The 25,045-nt window shown below is 41.8% G+C and overlaps 1 protein-coding gene across 3 annotated transcripts in view; it reads right to left on the bottom strand.

Annotated features, from left to right (window-relative positions):
- Positions 1-25,045, bottom strand: part of LOC125448044 (tetraspanin-15-like) — a 153,331-nt gene that overhangs the window by 20,264 nt on the left and 108,022 nt on the right. Inside the window, exons 6-8 of one of the 3 annotated variants that reach the window (XM_048522984.2) lie at positions 14,664-14,711; positions 8,102-8,218; positions 2,000-2,044 (exon numbers count right to left, since the gene is read on the bottom strand). In XM_048522984.2, coding sequence (XP_048378941.1) covers positions 2,000-2,044; positions 8,102-8,218; positions 14,664-14,711 — 210 coding nt within the window. Of the gene's footprint in view, positions 1-1,999; positions 2,045-7,275; positions 7,603-8,101; positions 8,219-14,663; positions 14,712-25,045 lie in introns of those variants that run through there. The other 2 variants (XM_048522985.1, XM_048522987.2) reach the window with 2 other exon arrangements.

Genomic DNA, 25,045 nt, shown 5'->3' with positions numbered 1-25,045 from the left:
CCAGGCAGATAACAGCAATCAAAGGATGTATAGATCAGAAAGACTTAGAGGCATACAGGTTACCTTACAACTTACATTATTTGAGATGAGGGAGTCCTTTCAACAGTCCGATAAGTGCCAGAAAGAAGCTGTTCCTGAACCTGCTTGTGCATGTGTTCAGGCTTCTGTATCTTCTGCCTGACAGGAGATCATTACTGGGGTGCAGTGGGTCTTTGATGATGTTGGCCACTTCTCCATGGCAGCAAACCATGTAAATGCAGACCATGGATGGAACGTTGGCTTCCGTGATGGTCTGGGCTGTACACGTCACCCTCTGTAGTTTTTTATGGTCCTGGGCAGAGCAGTTGCCAGACCAAGGTGTTATGCAACTGGACAATATGCATCTGTAGAAGTTGGTGAGGGACCTCATAGGCATGCACAATTTCCTGACTCACCTGAGGAAGAAAAGGCGTTGTTGTGCCTTCTTGACTGTCACATTTACATGGGAAATACAGGGCAGGTTGCTGGTTTTGTCACTCTGAGGAACTTGATGCTCTCCGCCCTCTCAACCTCAGTTTCATTGATGTAGATGGAGGCATGTTTCCCCCTTTCTTTCTGAAGTCAATGATCAGTTTTTTAGTTGAGATACAGATTATTTTCATTGCACCACGTCACCTGTAATCTACAGTGAGCCTTTCTAACCAATGAAATTGAAGGATTTGAATGATTAGCCAAACTCTGCAGTGGCAGTTTGGACAACTGATTACACAAATAGTTTTCATTAAACTGTGACAGAATTACATGCAGAGCATAACAAAGATAACTTTCTGTTCAGCATTCAGATTATATCCAAATGCAAGAAATTCTGGAACTGAGCTGCCTTCACATGATCACTTGATATTCTTCAGTGGTTAACATCACCTTAAGTGTGGTGTCAATGTGGTGATTGTTGGTTAATAATGGGTAGAAACAACATTTATGGGGATATCACTCACAACAAACTGATGTGTCTACTCATGTTTTTGCCCTTTGTTTTCCATGTTCTTGAAGCTCCAGTGAATACACAAACTTTAAGATGGGGCTATGGACAACTGAAATCCGGTAGAGTTGAAATGAATGTAACATCGACAATAAAAGTCATCACAAACTTGCTATTTACGTTCTGTCTTTAAGGTGGAAAACATCCATAGGTGTTTCATTGGAGCAATCAACCAGCCAAATGAACTATTCAGAACTAAAGTGGGCCATATAGCTTCTTGAGAAGTGAATATATTTCAAATGTAATCAATTGGATGTAATTAATTAACTGGTTGTGCTGACAATGTGATGGAGTGATACAAATGTAAGGTTTGTTTAGCTCTTGCAGTTTTGGAGAAATTGATTGTATCTCATCACTGGGTTTATACCTTTATCATTTGGTAAATAGCAAGTTCAAACAAATCTTCTTTTACATGATTACACTTAGCCCAAGGCGAGCACCATTTCAAAGTCAGTATCAATGAGAAACAGCAGCTGGAGACTGGAATACAAATATTCCTACAAGCTGACTAAGTATCAGAGTAAATGAGATATTGGTTAACCATAAAAAAATGTAATAAAACCACTGATGCCATCAAAAATCGCACATTGTTCTGTTTGACTCACTGCATTGAGTTCTGCAATTCTGTGGAGAGTTACCCATTCGATGTCAGATGCAGTCTTCAACATTCCTTCAGCAACCATTTGTGCTTTTGCTTTTCCTTCAGCCATTCCTTCAAAGTAATTAATAAAGTCAATCTGGCCTGTGGAAGCAAAGTAAAGTCTCCACACACAATTGTGTTCCAAAGATACAGGCAATCTTGCTGATTTTGCTGCAGATTGTATTTTTCAACATTTTTCATAAAAGTGCTGTAACAGATAACAACCGACCACAAGCATTCCTTGACAGATTGTTCTGACTGAAAATGACACCAATATATCCAAATGTTATCAGATATTAGTTGTCTGTGAAGAATAAAAATTGAAAATGCTGTCCACTCACAAGCTTGATAAATTGCTTTGCAGTTGTGCCACGGGGTGAAATTCTCTAGAAGGACGGCAGAAACAATTTTAATGCAAAATTTTAAGAACGGAATTAGGTAAGTGTTTGAAGGGGAAGGATTTGCAGGTCTGTGGGGAAAATAAATGAGTGGAACGAATTGGTTAGCTCTTTAAAAAGCTGGCACAGGTACACCGATGTAACATACGACTGAATATTTCACATCCAGCAGTTCGGTATCAGAACCAGCTCAAATCCTCTTTGACCTCAAGGGTCTGAATTCACATGCTAAATTTAACCTGTGCTGGAATGCTCCAAGTGGATATGACTTAAAGAAGTGACATTGATTATTCATTGCTAATTCACAAGACAGCAGAAGCAAAGCACCATTAGCTGTCTCTGCATCAAACTGAACTGTTGCTGCAGATTAATGGAATACACTAATTGTAATGCAGTAATTATACATTATTTGCATATTACAGTGAGGAAAGTAGACATTTGAGAAATGACTCAAGCCAGCTTATCCTAATCGACAGGCTCCAACAGTTGTGTGCTGGTGAAAAGAAACAGTCTTTCTGTTTCAAACTCCTGATGAGTCCCTTAAGCCAGTTGGATCCTTGCAATCCTAGGCCTGGCAAAGCATTACTCTGTTGGAGTGAGGCCCATTTATTTTGCTCAGACATGTAATCCATTTTGATGCAAGCTACTCGTAAAATCCAACTTGTTGTCAGCCTTAAATGGATTGGAAGTCTGTGCAACTCTCTTTGAGCACATGTCGCTGTCAGCACTTCACTGTTGTCGATGGCCCTGTAAGCTGTGCAGCACATTACGTGGTCAGCTTGTGTCATTCTTACTCAGCCTCTTACATCAAGATCAGGAAGAATATTGGATAGCGGGCACTTTCATTTGACTTTCTCCTGTTTGCTGCATAATATCGACTGAAGGAGAAATCTATTTCTTTCTGCTCTACCTCTGTATATCAGTCCCAAGATTATCATGTAGATGAAGACAAACTTTGAAAAATATGAAATTTAGAAACAGAAACATCCACTTTAGCTGATGAGCTGCCTGAGGTTTAATGCTGGCAAGCTCCAGTTGCATCACTACTCACAGAACATTGGAAAATTAATGATGATAATTGAGCTTCCTCTATGTAGATAGACATATTGTAACTATTTGTGGGTAATCTGAGTCATGAAAATGTGGTAAGTCATTGCAAATAAGTTCAGTTTTGCTGAGTAAAGTCATAAATCCAGGGACTTCACTCAAACCTAATGGAAATAAGACATTAATACAAAATGGCTAATGGAAATTGTGTCAAACCCGTTCCAACTTCAGATGAGAAAGGTTTATATTGCAAAAGTTCAGAAGCAGGGTCACCAACCGAATGAACCTCACTGAAAACCAAGAAAAAGTAGCAGACACTTTAAATAGCTTTAAATAGGAGATGTGCTACAGGACAGAAACATGGCTGATGTTATTCCACCGTTCAAGAATAGGGAGTGGGATAAATCAAGAAATTACAGGCTAACTAGATTAACATTGCTGGTGAGGAAGTTATTGGATCAGATAAATTCCCATTTGGAAGGAATCAAGGAGAGCCAGCATGAATTTGTGAAAGATGAATCCCGTATAAGTTGACTGAATTTTGATGAGGGAAAGGATGATTGGGGTTTCAGGGGACATGTTGCATATATGGACTTTTGAAATGGAAGGAGCTTGTCAAGAGGGTGATGTCTGTAAAATTAAAAGAAAGTGGTAGACACAGAATTGTCTCACTGACAAGAAGCAAAGTGTCATGTTAGTATAATATTATTCAGACTAGGAAATAGGTTTCGTCCAGAGTCATATCTAGGTCATTTCAGGGTCAAACTTCAGGTGTAGGAAGCAATATGGTCCAGTTTATAGGTGAATAGAAAAGCTGTCATAGACTGAGTCAAAGGTGCAAAATTGTAGGAAACCTGGTTTAAAAACAGTGAAATGCAATAGTGATTCATTTTGGAGAAAGGCAGCAAGCTATCAAAGTGATTCTTTTTGAGACTCAAGTCAGAACTTTGACAAAGTGCTGACTAAACTGTTTCTGAGTTTTCTGTAAAGCACATATTCCAATCTCTGAAAAATCTTAAACTGTTCAACCAGAATCAGGTCAACATCCAGTCAGCTAGTAAAATGCCAGTGCACTTGACGTGCTGCCCATGAAAGGGCAGTCAGAACTGCAGGCTGGATGTCATGTACTGTATAAAGTAGGTGCATTAGAAATTACATTCTCCGTGGCTTGAGGTGACTCAAAATCATTTGTTTTAGCCAAAGTAATCACTGGGATGTTTATGCCCATAAAGTGCATGCGATTTTAGACAGTACTTTCGGAAAACATGCATTCATTTGGCTCTTTTGAATCCTCGTTCTTTAACAGTGTTAACATTCAGAAGGGGCAGGCCAGGATTTTCCCAGTCTATAAATGCTAAAAATTACAAAAGCAGTTCGGAAATCTGCCCATGCCAAATATATCTAGTAAAATTGTAAAGGCATACTAAAGTAGCATATTTAAGATCCTACAGCATTCACTAAACAGCTATTTTCAAGCTGCCCATGCAAGCCACACACTATAATTGCCATTTCCTACTGGGAGCTATTGGCTTTGTCATCTTTTAAAAATATTAAGGCCACAAAACTTGCTTTCAAACAGCAAGATAATAAAGTGTTGAGCTGGATAAACACAGCAGGCCAAGCAGCATCTTAGGAGCAGGAAAGCTGATGTTTTGGGCATTTCCTATTATCTCTTTCAAACAGCTGCATGCTACTTGTTCAATTACTTAAACAAGGGCAACAAATCAGATTGGTTACTGAGCACCCCTAATGCACAGCACATCAGCGATCTGCTTCACATATTTGACTGATGTTGCCACACAGTAGATTGAGCACGAGAATTACAAGTTAGGAGTGTGATGGTCTTTGCTATAATGGGCAGTGTGGCAATTAACAGCAGATTAGTTGCAAATTGATGATCTAACTCTCATTGTGCGCTTAGTGATTTGATTCCTGCAAAGATGGCTTGCTAGGATGTGTACTGGCAGATATGCCTGAACACTTCTACGTGCTAAGTTAGGGGCTAAAAGTTTCCAGTGCAATCAGAACTGCTATGCATGCATTTTCAACCTCAAACATCAAGAGGAATTCCCACCAAATTTCCATCTCCTGTAAGCTGATGATATGTGGAACATAATAATGGAGTTCTACTCATAGATCTTCATTTCCCAAACACCATTCACTAATTCCACAGTGGCCCAAACTAATTGGAAAATCTACGAATAACAACACCTTGAACATTTCCTTCATTTAAATATTGTTCCTCAGTGAAAAATTCAAGACCTAAACAGTGTGAGTGAAATCTAGAGGATCCTGAAGGAGACTTTTCAAATTTAAAAAAATGCAGATGCAAGGGCTGAATGAAAAACATTTGGAGTAAGTTAAACATTTTTACATTAAACCAACTGAGTTTCTGACCAAATCAAATTTCAGTACTTTCCCATCACTTAACTCTTATTAAGTGCCACCATTTGCAAGGAGCTTTCTCCAGTTTCAAAGTCAAAACTTTGGGTTTCCAATAAAGATCTTGTCTGACAGGCTCTCATTTTCATGAGGATAGACCTTTGGTCTGAGATGCATTTCCAAATCAGTCTTCAGGAATGCCCAGCCCAGCTCAATTGATGAGGTGTGGAACTGGAGAAAGATTTGGGATTGATGTTTCTACAAATGCATAAGTTACTGATAAATTGAAGAGAATTTCTCCAGGATATGGACTTGAGGTTATAAATTGGGGGTTACTTGGTCCAGTTTATTGCGGGGCATGTAAGCTTTCTGAGTCTGAAGAGAAGGCACAGCAAAGCAATCAGAACCAAAGCAATTTCATTTTTAAGACAATCCTGACTGAATTGCACATAAAACCCTAAACACTCAACTTCCAAAACATCCCCAAGTTGCTAGGTTGGTAGTATGAGACCTTTTGGCTAAAAGCAGTTAGTTCAAGTACAGAGGCTTAAAAATCTTATGCTCAGAAGAAAAAAAAAACAGCTTCAAAACAGCAACTGTTGGACATGAGGAGACAGAAGAAGCTTTCCACAGCAACATCAAATTGTAAGCTCGAAAATAAATTAAATTGGCAAATCACATTCCAAATCAAATGTTAATTTAAATATTTTGGCAGGTGGCACAAACCAACCCATCTCCTCCATTTCAACTCCTGACCCACAACATGACCCCATGACTTGTAGACAAGAGGTGTTCAAGTATTATTGAAATTTGCTATTCTTAGACAGAAACATTCCTTTTGACTCAGCAATTCTTTGTGAAACAAGGAGGGCACTTTGACTGCACATTTGATCAGATGAAATAATATATTACAGAGCTACCATTCATTATTATAAATATATAACAGACCTTACAATACAGAGTCCTTGTTCCAATTAACGGGCATTTGAACTATCGTATCTGTCAGTTCAAACTTTCAGTACCATAACACCCATGTAACGTACAGACTTGCTTCAATGAGAAATTTCTATCACTTCAGTTTTTACTCATCAGGGAATAAAGACATGCTGACATTTTGTTTAGAGCTTTACAGGTTAATAAGGCATGCAAAGTTCTTTTGCCTATCACACAGTTCTTTCAGTATAAGTGAGCTGAGGAATATGTCTTTGAAATCCTCAGCTCTCAAAGGAAGAATGTGAAGTTACTCAATAACTGATAGGACTGAGTGTCTTTCATATTTTATGTATTGTCCCTTTCAAGACTCTCAATGTTTGTGATTTTTTAAACAATCTATTGATTAGAATCAATGCTGATTCATTGCTCTTACAATCTTGTGAAGATTCATTCAGTTCACATTGTTTGGTTGCGATTCAGTAAGTTAGAGGGCACATGAAATTAAAAAATGCACAAATTGAACATTCAACCTCAATAAATGTTGCTTCAAATTTCATCAAGTTAGTTTGCAATTTGTGCTACTTTAAAAACCAGAAGGTTTCATCCACTCATTTCATTCAGCTGTGTACAATAGCAAAATGATTTTTATCACTGTACCATATTTTATATGTTTTGGGACATAATCCCCAAAGGTTCTACACAGAGGGTGATAAGCAGATTTGTTCAGAATGCTGCTTGCAGTACATTGAGTAGCAATAGACTGGAAAGTGGCTGAAGATGCTCCACTGCATGAGAACAATTCTGAAATTCCATTGTGTGCTTCAGCTGGGTAATTTTGAAGACAAGAGTTCTGACAGTTATAATTAAAGTTTACATTTAGAAATCCATAATCCTGCACAAGTTTCAGAAGATCCCACAACATATTAGATATACCAAGGAATGTCATGCCCTTTGTAAAACAGTGAAATTGAATCATGTGCGTCAGAATGTAGTTTGCTAATAAACCCCAGTACACTCTTGTCAAGTTCCTGAGAGCTGCATTCAGAAGTCAACTGCACCAGAGGTTTGAAGCTGACTTGAGCTCCAGTGAAGAGGGGCAGAATCATCAAAACAAGGAGATGTTGAGGAGCGGATGCTGAAATTCTGATATGACAAATGTAAGATGTGTATAGAACAGAACCAGACTGATCATAAAAAGGACATAGAAAGGGAATAAAGAGAAAAGATATGAATAGATTAGTAGCTAATATGAACTAACTTGGAATCTTGTACAAACATGTGTAACAAAACAGTAACCGACGCTAGATCAATTGTTGATGTTAAATTTGAAACTGATAGGTTTTTATTCCTGAAAATATGAAACGATGCGGGGCAAAGATGGGTTTACGGAGTTGCTAATCATCCCTGGTCTCTTTGAATGGCAGAACAAGTGAAATGGCTTCCCCCTCTTACCAGCTTTCCCTTTAAATACCTGCTCACAATTGATTCTGAAGAATGTGGAAATGTATTCAAAATAAAGAACTCCATCATTCTTAAACTTCAATAATGCAACATTTTGTGCAAATTCACCTTCATTTGCACAATTTTATGGATGCTATTACTGATATTTTGATCATTCTTTTGTTCTCGAGCATCAGCACAGCAAGCGGATCAACAGTACGGCAACATGAATGAAGAAACTACCTGTGGCAGGAGCAGGGCAGCAAGAATTCCCACTGTGATGCCAATGTTATCCATGAACCACAGATTGATCGCGTCGACACAGCCTCGAGCGTGGATGATTCCATCAACCTCGGAACGCTGTGTATCAAACCACAAACAAAAGATTAGCAGCATGTACAATGATTGCTCCTTTACATATACATTGCTGAACCTGACCTCAAACCACCAAATTTTGGGGCTTAAAGTTCACTCCTGCATGTCTCACAGATAATTCGGCAAGCAGATTTGTTGGAAGTTTCATGCCCACTCACATGATGTGTGCCCTGTAATGGTTGCCAGACTAGAAATGAATTCCAGTATGTCTATGCTTTAAAGTCTGAAAAAGCATTGTGGGCTGCTGTCAGCAAGATAAGGTGAGTGCAATTCCTTTGTCGCTGACAGCAAAATCCATTATCCATTCGACTTACTCCTAACCCTGCCGCACTCCATCATATTCAGCTAATTCACCTTTTGTAAAGGGCATAAGTAATTATGACTGTTACATACAGAATGGAAATTCAGTGACTTCTGAAAGATCAGTCTGCCACAGAATGAGAACAAAATCTGAACAAATTTAGACAAGCCTTTTCCTTTAATTGCCACTCAAATCAAAGCAAAAAACTGTAACTGTGTAATAATGTGGTACAGCCACATACAGCAAGCAAACACACCCACGGAGATACATAAAGGCATGCACACGGGTACATACATATGCAAGCAAACAGACAGACACAAACACACACAGAGACAAAGACAGGCACACATGCACATAGATGGACAGTCTCTCTCACACACACACACACACACACACACACACACACACACACACACACACACACACACACACACACACACACACACACAATTAGATCCATACCCACATTTACAGATGTATTGATATGCATGCATGCAAAGTGACAAACAAAGCCATATACATAATGCATACGTAAGTGAAATATCTAATCTAGAAATGGCACCACTTTCCAAGATAATGATATGACTGGATTGCAAGTTGAGCTTTGGATCTGTGAAATTTAGGATAGGTCCACATTTCCAAGAACAAGTGAATGGTAATTCCTCTGAACAGTTAGGATGACGGTCAAAGCTGACCATCAGGGTTCTGTAGAAACATTGACCTTGTTCGCTTCTAATAAAAACCAGACAGACTGCTTTCAGTGATAATGGGAACTGCAGATGCTGGAGAATCCAAGATAATAAAATGTGAAGCTGGATTATCACAGCAGGCCCAGCAGCATCTCAGGAGCACAAAAGCTGACGTTTCGGGCCTAGACCCTTCATCAGAGAGGGGATGGGGTGACGGTTCTGGAATAAATAGGGAGAGAGGGGGAGGCAAACCGAAGATGGAGAGAAAAGAAGATAAGTGGTTAGGAGAGTATAGGTGGGGAGGTAGGGAGGGGATAGGTCAGTCCAGGGAAGACGGACAGGTCAAGGAGGTGGGATGAGGTTAGTAGGTAGGAGATGGAGGTGCGGCTTGCGGTGGGAGGAAGGGATGGGTGAGAGGAAGAACAGGTTAGGGAGGCAGAGACATGTTGGACTGGTTTTGGGATGCAGTGGTTGGAGTGGAAGAGCTGGGCTGGTTGTGTGGTGCAGTGGGGGGAGGGGACGAACTGGGCTGGTTTTGGGATGCGGTGGGGGAAGGGGAGATTTTGAAGCTGGTGAAGTCCACATTGATACCATTGGGCTGCAGGGTTCCCAAGCGGAATATGAGTTGCTGTTCCTGCAACCTTCGGGTGGCATCATTGTGGCACTGCAGGAGGCCCATGATGGACATGTCATCTAAAGAATGGGAGGGGGAGTGGAAATGGTTTGCGACTGGGAGGTGCAGTTGTTTATTGTGAACCGAGCGGAGGTGTTCTGCAAAGCGGTCCCCAAGCCTCCGCTTGGTTTCCCCAATGTAGAGGAAGTCACACCGGGTACAATGGATGCAGTATACCACATTGGCAGATGTGCAGGTGAACCTCTGCTTAATATGGAAAGTCATCTTGGGGCCTGGGATAGGGGTGAGGGAGGAGGTGTGGGGGCAAGTGTAGCATTTCTTGTGGTTGCAGGGGAAGGTGCGGGGTGAGGTGGGGTTGGAGGGCAGTGTGGAGCGAACAAGGGAGTCACGGAGAGAGTAGTCTCTCCGGAAAGCAGACAAGGGTGGGATGGAAAAATGTCTTGGGTGGTGGGGTCGGATTGTGGATGGCAGAAGTGTCGGAGGATGATGTGTTGTATTCAGAGGTTGGTGGGGTGGTGTGAGAGAACAAGGGGGATCCTCTTTGGGCGGTTGTGGCGGAGGCAGGGTGTGAGGGATTTGTTGCGGGAAATGCGGGAGAGCTGCTTGAAACTGAAACCTATCTAATTGCCATCATTTTTTCATCTGTTTCAGCAGGGGGCTTCCAGGTGTAACTCAGATCACTTTTCATCTCAATTACAGCAACTGGCAGACTGCGACTGTGTCACTGAGGCCTCAGTTGTGTGCAGCCTCTATTTGAGACGTGCCACTTTAATTCAGGAGTCAATTTCACTGATAGTGTGGCATCATTTACTGGTTTGAAGGAAACGTGCTGCTCAATCCTTCGATTTCATTTTGTCTCCTGACGTCGTATTTCTTGCTTCATCTCAGCTGCTTTTCAAAAATTACTCGTGTAACTTCTCTCTCCCTAGAGCCTCTACTCTCCTGAAATTGTCTCGTTCAGCCATGGTGCAGAATGTAGCCCTTTCCTCACTTGCTCTCATTCCGCGAGATCTTCACTGGGAATGTTTTAAAATCCATCTGAGAAGACAGAGGATTTACTGTGCCAATGGTAGACAGGCACCTTCAACAGTGTAGCATCAGCACCACTCTGGAGATCGGGCTCTGACTACCTTCTTCAGGTTCTGTTTTGGGGCTTGAACCTCTCACCTTCAGTTTCAGAAGTGCTATCATTTGAGCTGAACATAATACTTCAAGGTTCACAGCCTTCCATTCTCGTGTCAACTCCTGTAACTAACAAGCAAGGCTATGAAACAAATAAAAAATCCTATTTACCACTTGTGCAGTAAACCCACAGGAAGTCGCCCATCCTCACCATGTAGAGACGGAGTTTGAGGGACTTGTCGATGAACCTCTGGGGGAAGTCCCTGTGACTGGCAATCATGTTCTGCAAAGAATTCAGACCCCGTACAGCAGAGAGCATGCTGCTCTGTCACCTAACACCATGTACAGAGTATAAATGAACATTTTCTAACAGCAGCCTAGAAATGTGGCCTGACAGCTATCATGAAGGACCCATATTAGGACCTGAATCCAGTTGAATGTGGTAGTTCCCAAATATTTTCATTACTGTCATGTTTCTCCATGAAACATAAATTATTAGGAGCCCTAATATCACATGTGATGTGTGTTCAATGGTGCTGAAGCTGTGAGAAACAAATCCAGCGGAAATTTTGCGACTTGAAGCTGAATGCTGCCTCTGACCAGACTCTCCCCTGATAAGAGATAATGGGAACTGCAGATGCTGGAGATTCCAAGATAATAAAATGTGAGGCTGGATAAACACAGCAGGCCAAGCAGCATCTCAGGAGCACAAAAGCTGACGTTTCGGGCCTAGACCCTTCATCAGAGAGGGGGATGGGGGGAGGGAACTGGAATAAATAGGGAGAGAGGGGGAGGCGGACCGAAGATGGAGAGTAAAGAAGATAGGTGGAGAGAGTGTAGGTGGGGAGGTAGGGAGGGGATAGATCAGTCCAGGGAAGACGGACAGGTCAAGGAGGTGGGATGAGGTTAGTAGGTAGCGGGGGGTGCGGCTTGGGGTGGGAGGAAGGGATGGGTGAGAGGAAGAACCGGTTAGGGAGGCAGAGACAGGTTGGACTGGTTTTGGGATGCAGTGGGTGGGGGGGAAGAGCTGGGCTGGTTGTGTGGTGCAGTGGGGGGAGGGGACGAACTGGGCTGGTTGAGGGATGCAGTAGGGGAAGGGGAGATTTTGAAACTGGTGAAGTCCACATTGATACCATATGGCTGCAGGGTTCCCAGGCGGAATATGAGTTGCTGTTCCTGCAACCTTCGGGTGGCATCATTGTGGCAGTGCAGGAGGCCCATGATGGACATGTCATCAAGAGAATGGGAGGGGGAGTGGAAATGGTTGATAACTTTGTTTCTGTCAAAACAGACCAGTGAATTGGGCAACACAGTGATCAGAAAAACAGTTCAACCCTGAAGAAACCCAATAGGATCTTCAAAACACAGTTTATTCGTTTTCAAAACAGCTGGAACTCCCAGGTCTAAGAAACAAATTAAATCAAAGAAGTATGACACTGTTACTGTCATTTCATACAAGCTTGAAAAATAACATTTGGAACTACAGTGGATATCAGGCAACAGGCTTCTGCTCTCAAATACAGTTAAACAAGAATTTTTAATGTCAGCGTTGCATCAAATACAAGAAACCTTTAAACTGCAGTCCAATGTGTTCATGCTTTTTCCATTTCATGAGGACACTTTGTATGTTGGTCTCTGGGCTTCACACAGGGACACTGCTACAATCTACTCAAATTGAGTGATGCATTTCTGACCCAGCTCTTGATACAATGAAGTGCTGACGAGTGATAAATGGTGCTGTAAACCTAATGTCACTAACAATGATGAAACTGCTGCACGCCATTAATAGTGTACTCTTACAAAGGCTTCACTTTTAATTTTTCCTGAGGACTTGAGTCTTGAAGGATTCTGGGTAATTGAAACTATGGATAATCTGGATTTATTTTCAAAGGCAAATTGGAACTTTTTACACAAGACACTTTTGAAAAATCATTTAATTTCAGCTAACTGCTCGAACTGATTTCTGAGAAATCACCTCCCTGGGTTTCATGGTTGCTGTGTTTGGATTTTTTTTTGGACATCACCTGGGAAAGGTCTGCTGAGGAAAAGGCTGCCCAGCTCATCTCTCAACCTTTCTCAAATCTGATTGTTCTCATGTGGAGTGTCTGGAAGACTTCTCAGTTTTATGTTTTGTGAGCAAAGTGTATCCACCATGACCCCAGAGATAGCTACACATTGTCTGGTGGCCAGAAAGCCACTTCAGCAGTCATTTGTACACCCGCACAAACACCTTTTGCCCCCAAGAGCTAGCCATTTTGACTTGGAGTGTTATTTTTTTTCCTCTGGATTGAAAATCTGCAGAGAGAAATCCCGTTTGTCTTCCTTTGTCTGTATGTATGTGTTTTGGGTTGTTTAAAGGGGTAAACATTTATACTTTAATATTACAAACTTTTGTGTTAGCCAGACTTGCATCTTCATTGAAAAATTAACATTATATAAGTTTTATAATACATCATCAATTTTGCATTTATTTAGAAGCTGGTTGATGAATCTTTTTTATTCTAAGTTTAAACCAGATTAAGCATATAATAGGACACATTGGGAACTGAGGAAAACAAGTAAAGTTCTGTTGTGACCTGTGGAATAGTGGCACCAGAGAGAGAGGGATAGACACAGCATATTCCTCCCAGCTTGGTTTAACGGTATGAAGCTACGGAATAATCCACAGCTAACAATCAGAGAATGATACAACACCAAATGAAGCCATTCATTTCATCCAGAGATAGTAAGAAATGAATGTGTGTCCTGACTCTTTGAAAGGACTATTAAAATAGTCACATTCCTTCTTGACCTTTCCTTAGAGCCTTGCAGGCATATTTTTCTCCCTTTTCAAATGTAGATTTGATTCATTTTTGAAAGTCACTGCTGAATTTTCTTCCAGCAGCACTTGAGACTGTAACCTTTTTGACTTGGAATGTAAAAAGTTATCTTCCATCCCCCACTGATTCTTCACCACTGACCATAAGCTTTGACTTCTGCTTAATGACTTTTCTGCCATTGGAAATACTTTCTCCCCATTTATCTAAAAGCATTCAGGATTTTAAGAATCTCTCTAATTTCTCCTTAATGTTTTTTCTATCTGAGGAGACAAACCCCAGTTTTACCAGTCTCTCCATGCTATTGAAATCTGTCTTGCCTGGGACCATTCCAGTAAATCTCTTCTTCATTAACTCCGAGCCCTCGATATATTTCCTAAAATGTGGTGCATAGAATTGTACACAGTGTTATGTTAAGTCCAACCAGGGTTACAGAAATGTTTTGCTTCTTTGCCTTTCCTGTAACTAGGGAGCAGAATGCAGGCAATGTCTGTTAGGTCAGCTATCTACTCAAGTACCTTGCACCATCTCAGCACCTTCACAGTCAGCCATGTCAAGACTGGGAAGTGGCAATGCAATCACTCATACTACATCATGTGGTTCAGTTCTTTGGATCCTCATGGGAAATCTGCTGAATTCTAAGATCAATGATTAAGGGATTAAGAAAGAGAACAACTGTTATCCAGGAGCTCAGCCTTGTAAGATTCAGACAGGAGAAAATGCTGGCAAGCAAAGTTACTGAGCATAATAGCCACCAGAACTTAATTCCCAAAAAAGGGACAGACATTTGAAATAAAACTCAATACAAAACGAGGCCATTGGTATCTGGATATCAAAAAGACAAATTTCGGTTGAAGGCGTTGCTCACCTCTAGATGCAGTGTCTGGTATCCACATTGAGTGTTAATGACGTCTCCCTAAAGGAAAGAATACAAAGAGTCAGTAACAAATTATTAATTGGCAGCTATCGCTTCATGTCAGACATTAGCCACTCATCTCCCTGTAATGAGACAGATAAATGGGTGAGGACGTTACTTGTCATTAATCGATCAGCATAAAACAACATCAGCAGCTTATGTTCAAATAGCTTTAACGCAAGAAAATATCCCATCAGCTTTATAGCAACATTACAAAACAAAATACTAAACCAGGCAAGATACGAAGGCACAAGGTCAAATGACCAAGTAGGTGTGTGTTGGCAAGGAGTGAGATGGGAAGTGAAATGGAGTTGTCTAGGGACAGTACTCCAGAGGTTAGAGTCTAGGCAGCTGAGGTCAAAGTCAGCAATGGCAGATCAATTCAAATCAGGAATGTTGTAGTTAACAGCATTAGAGGAGCCCAGAAATCTCAGTGGACTTTCTCGTTGGGGGAGATTCTAGAGATAGGGAAGGAGTGAGATCATAGAAGGGTTTTAGAACGAGGAAGAAATTGTAAACTAGAGGTTTTGCTTAACTTCAAGCCAATGTGGGGAATGAGCATAGCAGTGATGGATGAAAAGGACTTGGTGCAAGGAAAAACACAGGCAGCAGAGTTTTGGAAAGCCACATATTATTGTAGATAGAATGCAAGAGAGTGGTCACAAGTGCACTGAAACTGCTGAGTCTGGAGTTAACAAAGGGATCGATAAATGTTTCAGTCACACAGAACTCGTCAGAAATGTCATGATTTTGAGTTATTCCTGATGGTCGACATTTTAACTGCATTCTAAAACCAAGTAACTTTAAATTGGAATAAAACCCCTTTCAGTCTTCAATCAAGATCAATGTTAGCTTCAGTTCAGTGAATGGTTATTGATGTGCAAGTATTCAGATCCCCAGAAACTGCACTGATTGATAATGGCAGTAAGATGCTTCCTGCGTGCTGCCTATTCATTTGTAGACTTTATCAGCCTCCCCTCATCAGAGGGGGCAGGATCAGAAGACCACAGGAAGTGCTCACAAAGTGGTTACATTACTCCACGGTTGATGAACCACCCCTGTGATCCTGTGCAAGCTTGGAGTGGAGTGTTCTGCAAGGCCTGAATAAATCCAGAGGTGCAAAAACATTGAACAGACAGTCACTTTAACGTCAGCAAAAGTTGAGAGCTGAACCCAGTGCTCCCTGCAACTATTACTCAGTCCATCTTTTGGGCTTCCTCCATTGGGAACTTGTTAGCTATATGGGCCTATTACCAGCAATAAATCACAATAAAGGGTTCTTCTGTCTGTCAACCCTAGATATTAGGTTTCCAAGGAGTCAACAGAACATAATGGAATAACCTTATAGATTGGCTCAACAATTTCATTTTTGATTCCTCTATTAAAGACTGGAAAAAATTGTTTTTTCTTAACCCTTGGTATTTTGTGAACAGTGAGTGGATTTCTTTTGTTCAGATATCAGAAAACAACTACAAAAAGCAGAAGCCTTCAGTGGTCCGGTTTCCCTTGCATAGGATTGGAAAGCAATACTTTTCTTTAATCTATCCACTTATTTTCATTTACCTTCACTTCTAATCCAATTAAACATGATCAAGTCAGATATTTCGCTTCATTCTGAAACTGTTACTTATGAATCTCTGTATCAATTTCCTAGTTTTGAATGGGATAATGCAGTCACTGAAGTTCCCTGCTTCTATCAACTGATTAAAGTTCTCCACAATCATTCTGCTATTGTTTGCTACGTCTTCAACCAACTTGGTGCTAAATTCCCTCCATAAATCTCTCGAAGTTTCTCTCCTTCTTTAAGAAGTTGTGAACTAAGTCTTATCAAGACCAGAGAGATATTGACTGAGAGTCATGGCTCAGAGAACAGATACTTAAATAACGTCCCAACGACCATAAAATTAGGCCAATTTGCAGTGGTTTCAATTATCCTTTATAATGGGGCAGGTGATTCATTTGATATGTGAAGTCCATGAAGAAAAGGCATTCTCTGTCTGTTCAGACGCATGGCCATTGACGATCAATGTTCATTTACTAAGCTGATTCTAGTTTCTTTTCATCTGGATTGGTGCTAAGATTTATGTAATTACATCTCTATGAGCGAGGCACAGTAAAGAAATGGAATTCAGCACATCCAGCTCGTACTGGTTCTTTCAAACAGCAAGACAGTTAGTTCTACTTCCCTGACTCTTGCTCCATTTCGGTGATTTTTCTGTCCTTCAAATATTATTCAATTCTTTTTTGAGCCTACCATTGAATCTGTGTCCTCCAACCTATTAGGGACTACATTACAAATCCTAACCACTCATTGCATAGATAAAGAAATTTGACATTTTCTTTTCTATTCATTTGTGGGATATGGGTGTCGCTGGCTGGGCCCAGCATTTCTTTCCCATCCCTAGTTGCCCTTGAGAAGGTGGTGGTGGGCTGCCTTCTTGAACCGCTGCAGTCCTCCTGTTGTGGATTGACCCAAAATGCTATTAGGTAGGGAATTCCAGGATTTTGACCCAGCGACAGTGAAGGGCCGGTAATATATTTCCAAGTCAGGTTGGTGAGTGACTTAGAGGGGAACTTGAAGGTGGTACTGTTTCCATATATCTGCTGGCTTTGTCCTTCTAGATGGAAGTGGCTGTGGGTTTGGAAGGTGATGCCTAAGGATCTTTGGTGAATTTTTGCAGTGCATCTTGTAGATAGTGCACACTGCTGCTACTGACCGTCGGCGGTGAAGTGAGTGGATGCATGTGGATGTAGTGCCATTCAAGCGGCTGCTTTGTGCTGAATGGTGTCAAGCTTCTTGAGTGTTATTGGGGCTTCACTCATCCAGGCAAGTGGGGAGTATTCCATAACATTCCTGACTTGTGTCTTGTAGATAGTGAACAGGCTTTGAGAAGTCAGGAGGTAAGTTACTCGCCGCAGTATTCCTATCTGTCAATACTGTCACCAATATTTATAGATGCACCATAGGAGGTATTCTATCTGGATGTATCATGGCCTGGTATGGTAAGTGCTCTGCTTGAGACCATAAGAAACAACAGAGATGTGTGAACACAGCCCAGTTCATTACACAAGCCAACCTTCCATCCATTGACTCCACCAATACTTCTCGCTGCCTCAGGCAGGCAGCCAACATCATCAAAACACCCTTCCCAGCCCGGTTATAATTTCTTCCAACTTCTTCCTTCAGACAGAAGGCACAAAAACTTAAACACACATAGCAACTGGTTCAAGAACTGCTTCTTCCCTGCTGTTATTAGACTGCTGAATGGACCTGTCAGATTTTTAATTTAATGTCAATCTCGCTCTTTGCAGTAACATTGTATTCCTTACTCTATTCAGTTACCCTTTTGCACTTTGTATGGTATGATCTGTATGAAGAACAAAACTTTTCACTGTACCAAGGTACATTTGACAATAATAAACAGAATTATTAGATACTAAGTGTTTTGGGATGGAATAGGAATGAATTTTCTAAAAGGCAAGTCCAAAGGTGTGCAGATTAGGTGGGTTGGCCATGTTAAATTGTCTGTAGTATCCAGGGATGTGTAAGCTAGGTGAATTGCCATGGTAAATGCAGTTTACAAGGATAGAGTAAGGGGCTTGGGTATGCGTGGGATGCTTTACAGACGGTTGGTGCAGGCTCAATGGGCTGAAGGGCCTCTTTCCGCATTGTAGGGATAATATAATTCTATTTTCAAAGATGTTTCGAAGGGAATTGAATGTCTTGCACAGAGCAGTTTGAGTGTCCATCAGTAAGTAACTGCTGCATGATCAAGGAACACTGAGTGTAATTTGTGCAGAAGGCACTTGCTCTTTCAGTGCTCAGACACAAACCATATAAACACACCAGGGCCTTTATCCTGTGGTGCGCAGCTGTATTTGAGCAACTCCATTCAAGTTCAAAAGGTGGTTTGAGACTAATTGGTCTCATAAGTCTGTTCTTGTTGCGACAAATTGCCAACCTTTGTGCAATAGAACATTTCTGTCCACAATTTAAGCATGTTGAGCTTCTCATATTCAGTCTACTTTCCAAAACTCCAATGCCGACAGGTCAGTTTTTCACATCCACTTGGAAATATTTCATAGCACTGACTATGACCACAGACGAAAGGTCTGGACTTCCCTTTCACAGATTTCTCCTTTTCTTCTGTTCTCTTGCTTTGAGTCTATTTGTTCACTGCTCATCCTGCCCACTTAATGAGCAATTTAGCATGTTGGTATCATAGCCTAATCCAATGTTATAATAACCGTGCAGGGTGGGGTTGGGCATGTTGCTGCCAGTGATCACGTTTCAGTGCAAACTCTAATTACAGAGCAAAAACATGCATTTGTTACAAGGTCAATCCTTTCTGTTTGGGTGTAACAATGAATGAAGCAAAATGAAAGTGCTGTTAAAGTCAGATAGAGGAAATGACTGATCGAAACCTAAGTACTTTTATAAGTAAAACCGTGAGGCATGGTGGCTCAGTGGTTAGCACCGCTGCCTCACAGTGCCAGGAACCTGAGTTTGCTTCCACCCTTGGGCGACTGACTGTGTGGAGTTTTCCCCGTGTCTGCGTGGGTTTCCTTCGGGTGCTCCAGTTTCCTCCCACAGTCCAAAGATGCACATGCTAGGTAGATTGGCCATGCTAAATTGTCCATAGTGTTCAGTGATTAGGTGGGCTATTGGGGGATGGGTCTGGGTGGGATGCTGTGAGGGTCAGTGTGGACCTGTTGGGATGAAGATCCTGTTTCCACTCTGTAGTGATTCTATGATAAAGTAACATCTGAAAAGTTGGAAATATGCGTGTCAGTCAGCAATGCAACTGAGAAGGAAAGATATCTCTGAGGCCTCAAGAAGAAGCCACATGTGCCTTTTACAGTGTTTCAGGTGGATTTCAATAACACCATGGAATTACTTGAAGAACACAATGGCAGTTTATCACAGCAGCCTCGGGCCAACACCCCACAGTTTGTCCTCACCAACCAGATGACTCATTCATCCATTGGTAATTGTGGGGTTTTCCTTTGCACTGACTGGCAGAATTATTTGCCTGTGCAAGACTGAATACACTTCAAAAGGAAATTGCGATAAGCGGGGGAATTGGAAATTACTTGGACAATAAACTTTCAGAACAGATTGCGTGCCAGTTCATGTAGAACCTGCCCAAAAGGTTCACTACTAACGAGGACAGTCATAAAAATAATTCTAATGTATCAGGTGCTTTCACTGCAAGATATATTCGAAGAAAGGGATGGGGGGAAGGGATACAACCCATAAAATTAAAACAAAAATTGTTGATTGGCCTGATGGGTACACACTTTAAGTTACTGGAAACAGCCACAAGAGGCCAACACATGTCAACAAAACTGATGAAATTAAATCTATAACAAAGCAATGCACTTCTATCTAATTTCCAGTGGAAATTGAAACATTGCCTGCCCACTTACAGGGAATGTATACCTTTCAGGTCATAATCAGAGTAGGAGTGGACCCGAGGCCCCTCGAGCTTGATTGAATGAAATCATGGCTGATCCGCCTTGCTCAAGTTGTCTGGTCAATCCTCATTTTCCTTGATTCCCTTGGTGTTAAGGAGTAATCCTTCAATGAGAGTCTTGAATATACTCAATGACTGAGCATCCACAACCTCTAAGACTGGAGAATGCCAAAGAATCGTAACCGTTTATGTGAATAAATTGTTTCTCAGTCTGAAATGGCTATCGATTTGTTTTGATGGCACGCCTCCCAGTTTTCAGCCTTTTGGTTCTGATGTGAAACTTAATTCAGGCCCAGTGAGGCGATAACTGGATTAGCTCCTGTCCTCCTAATCCTGAATGTGGATTCAGCAACACCAGGAGAACACACTGTGAGGATTACTAAACAGTGTCCAGTCAGAATCAAGCTCTGAGTACTTGTAACCAGAAATGTGGAAATATCTGGGAGTTTAGCTGATGGAAACATACTCTATTGGTTACTTAAAAAAGATGCGAATTAAGAAAACATTCGGTTACACTACAATATAGCCTGAGGTATTCCAATATTATTAGTGTTAATTCAATATGGCTTTCAATGTGAGAACCATGAGCCAATTTCAGCTGAAGACTGTGACTAGGGCATAGGGTTCTCAGCTGTGCATTGATGGTAATTCACCAGACTCAGTTTGCTGTAGCTTTGAGACAGATTGAGAAATGGCTTCTTGATTCCGCCAGGAGGCTGAAATATGCAAATCCAGGTTCGAAGCTGGTCACATCAATTTGCATTTGAATTGCATCAAGCAGCCAACAGCAAGCTAACTCTTTTCTGATTCTAAACAGTGTGTGGTCACAGTCTGGCAACAACCTGGCAGCTTAAATGCAATCAATCTCAAAGCCCAAAGCAGCGCTCATACGATGACAGACAGTAATCCTCTGCACATCTGGAGGTTAAAGATGAACTTGTCCACAGGGATATTGTGTATAAAGTACTGGATAAGTGGGTGAAGGATGTATTCCGTGATACCCTCATCCTGATGGCCACCTTTGTGTGGCTGCATCAAGCAGTGCAGAGACTTTCGGTCCACAGACACCAAGTGTCACTGTGTACTGAGGTTCTACTTGTCGCTGATGTTACAAGGGATGGGACCCTGAAGGAAAAGGAGAGGGTGGATCCTGTCAGGTGGTTCCCTGAGCAGTCTGTCAAAGTCACTGGGCAGAATGCCTCATTGCCAGAGCTTTCCAACAAGCACCAAGATGAGAGATAACAAGGTCTAGAGCTGGATGGAAGACCTCTCAAGCACCAAGATGTAGTTTGGTTGGTGGTGAGAAGGGCACTACCCATTCAACACTTCATGTACACCCAGACTCTCTCCACCATCTCTTACTGTCCTCGAAGCCACTGAGGGAGGGAAGAGATGGTCGCACATCTCCTACTGGAACGTGGTCATTCAAGGAAGGTGTGAAGAGAGACACAATATATTCTGTCAAGGTTCATCCTGAGCAGCTCATTGGCACAAAATTCTGTGCTTTACAGTCTGTTCCTCAGGACGCACACTGAGGCAAACATCAACTTGGTCTTCCAGTGTAAAGAGTTGACCTCGACTGAATGTTGCAGATTGTCACATTCCAAGGTTCCCGACTACATGCTGAGGGGGTACTGTAGAGCTTGGGACAGCTCATACCAAGGCACAGTGGGGAAAGGACACAGCCTGAGGTCTTTCTGCTGAATTATAACAAAGGTCCGCTCAGCTGTCAGATGCTCTTGTTGCCTCAGAATGAATGTAAAGAGTTTCCTGCAAGAGTAGAAAATTCCTTTGTTTTTGCAACTGCAGGGAAGGTCTGAGGAATGCCAAGTTTCAATGTGCTGTTTGTTTCATTTTCTGCATTGGCTACGCAGAACTGGTTTTGAACAATTGTGTACTTTTTGATCGTTTTTATAAACAAAATAAATTGCTTCAATAAATTGTTTCTTCGCATGTTTGAAAATATCAAAAGGACAAAAGGGTAGCTAGGGAGAGAATGGGGCCCATTAAAGATCAGTAGGCTGCCTATGTGCGGAACCACAGGAGATGAGGGAGATACTATACGAGTATTTTGTAACAGTGTTTACTGTGGAGAAGGATATGGAAGCTGGAAAAACAAATAGAGACGGCTTGAAAAATATCCACATTACAGACGTGCTAGGGATGTCTTGAAATGCATAAAGGTGGATAAATTCTCAGGAACTGATGAGGTGCACGTTACAGCTCTGTGGGAAGCTAGGGAAGTGATTGCTGGGCCCCTTGCTGAGACATTTGTATCATCGATAGCCATAGAAAGGTGCCAGAAGACAGGAGGTCACAGATAGGTGCTGGAAGACTGGAGGTTGGCTAATGTTGTGCCACAATTTAAGAGAGGTGGTAAGGAAAAGCTTTTGGAGGACAAGTTTTTGAAGGGGATCCTGAAGGACAGGATTTACATATATTTGGAAAGGTGAGGAATGATTAGGGGTAGTCAACACGCCTTTGTGCCTGGGAAATTCTGTCTCATTAACTTCATGCAGTTTTTTGAAGAAGTAATGAAGAGGATTGAGACAGAGTGGTGGACATGATTTATATGGACTTTAGTAACGTGTTCAACAAGATTCCGCATGGTAGAAAGGTTAGATCACATGGAATACGGGAGAACTAACCATTTGAATACAGAACTGGCTTGAAGATAGAGAGAGGCTGGTGATGGAAGGTTGCTTTTCAGACTGGAGGCCTATGGCCAGCAATGCATCACAAGGATTGCTGCTGGGTCCATTGCTTTTTGTCATTTATATAAACAATTTGGATGTGAAAAATGGAGGTATGATTAGTAAGTTTGCAGATGCAAAATTGGTGGTGCAGTGGACAGCTAAGAAGATTACTTGAGAATGCAACAGGAACTTGCTGTGATGGGCAGGTGGGCCAAGGAGTGGCAGGTGGAGTTTAATTGAAAGGGTGAGAAAAGATTTACTGGGATGTTGCCAGGATTGAAGGGTTTGAGCTACGGGGAGAGGCTGAACAGGCTGGAGCTATTTTCCCTGGAGCGTGGAAGGCTGAGGGGTGACCTTACAGAGGTTTATTAAATCGTGAGGGTATAAATAGGGTGAACAGCCAAGGTCTTTTCACTTTATGCATTAATGATCTAGATGAAGGAACTGTGGGCATTCTGGCTAAGTTTGCAAATGATACAAAGATAGGTGGAGGGACAGGTAGTATTGAGGAGGTGGGGAGGTTGCAGAAGGATTTGGACAGGTTAGGAGAGTGGGTAAAGAAGTGGCAGGTGGAGTACGATGTGGGAAAGTGTGAGGTCGTGCTCTTTGGTAAGAAGAATAGAGATATGGACTGTTTTCTAAATGGGGAGAAAATACAGAAGCCTGAAGTGCAAAGAGACTTGGGAGATCTGATCCAGGATTCTTTCAAGGTAAACTTGCAGATTGAGTCAGTAGCTAGGAAGGCAAATGCAACTTTGGCATTTATTTTAAGAAGACTTGAATATAAAGGCAGGGATGTACTTCCACGGCTCTACAAAGCTCTGGTCAGATCATATTTAGAGTATTGTGTGCCGTTTTGGGCCCCATATCTCAGAAAAGATGTACTGGCCCTGGAGCAGGTTCAGAGGACATTCACGAGAATAGTCCTGGGAATAAAAAGCTTCACGTATGAGGAACTTCTGAGGACTCTGGGTTTATACTCGATGGCGTTTAAAAGCATTGCAGGGATCGAATTGAAACTTACAGAATACTGAATGGCCTGGACAGAGTGGATGTTGGGAAGATGTTTCTATTGGTAGGAGAGACTAGGACCCAAGGCAGCCTTACAGTGAAGGGAAGACCTTTCAAAGCAGAGATAAGGGGAAACTTCTTCAGCCAGAGACTGGTGAATCTGTGGAATTCTCTGCGTCAGAATGCCGTGGAGGCCAGGTCACTGAGTATGTTTAAGACAAAGATAGATTGGTGCTTGATTGTCAAGGAGGTCAAGGGTTACAGGGAGAAAGTGGGAGAATGGGGTTGAGAAACTTATCAACCCTGATTGAATAGCAGAGCAGACTCAATGGGATGAATAGTTGAACTTCTGCACTTATGTGCAATGGTCTTATGGTCTTTCCCCCATGGTAAGGAAGTCCAAAACTAGAGGGGCATAGGTTTCAGATGAGAGGGGAAAGATCTAAAAAGGTCCTCAGGAGCATCTTTTTCACACAGAGGGTGGTGTGTGTATGGAACGAGCTGCCAGAGGAAGTGATGGAGGCTAGTACAATTACAACATTCAAAAGGCATCTGGATGGGTACACGAGGAGGAAGGGTTTAGAGGGGTTTGAGCCAATTGCTTGCAAGTCAGGCAAGATTAGTTCTGGTTATCTGGTCCGCATGGACAAGTTGGACTGAAGGGTCTATTTCTGTGCTGTGCAGCTCGATGACTCTATGACTCTCCGTAAAAGAAGCAATCATTTACACGTCTCGCTGTTGACAAAGAATTTTCTTGCACTGTCATTCCACATGATTATTGCAGCTGACTGTTTAAACCCCATCCAGATTAGACGTAAAATTTAGCAATACTTCAGAATGATGCTGATTGTACTTGGAAAGAACATAGGAATCATAAAAGATGAAAAGTGTCGAAGGTACGCAAATTGGGAGCACTGATCTGATTAGGAAATGAGCCAGTATGATTTCTACTGATCTAGGTTTTCGAAGCAGGACAGAACATTGCATGCCCTGCAGTTCGTGTCATCAATGGAAATGTCTGTCACAAATACAACTTGCTTGTGACCAGTTGCTCTTTCCAATTGTTTTTACTTTGCTGGTGTAATTGAGTGAGCAATTGTCTGAGAACTATGCAACTGTCAAGGCCTCTGGGTAATCAATGTCCTAAATA

This window comes from Stegostoma tigrinum, chromosome 40, assembly GCF_030684315.1.
Source record: "Stegostoma tigrinum isolate sSteTig4 chromosome 40, sSteTig4.hap1, whole genome shotgun sequence".
NCBI classification, from domain to species: domain Eukaryota; kingdom Metazoa; phylum Chordata; class Chondrichthyes; order Orectolobiformes; family Stegostomatidae; genus Stegostoma; species Stegostoma tigrinum.
This window is presented reverse-complemented; position numbering and strand designations above follow the sequence as displayed.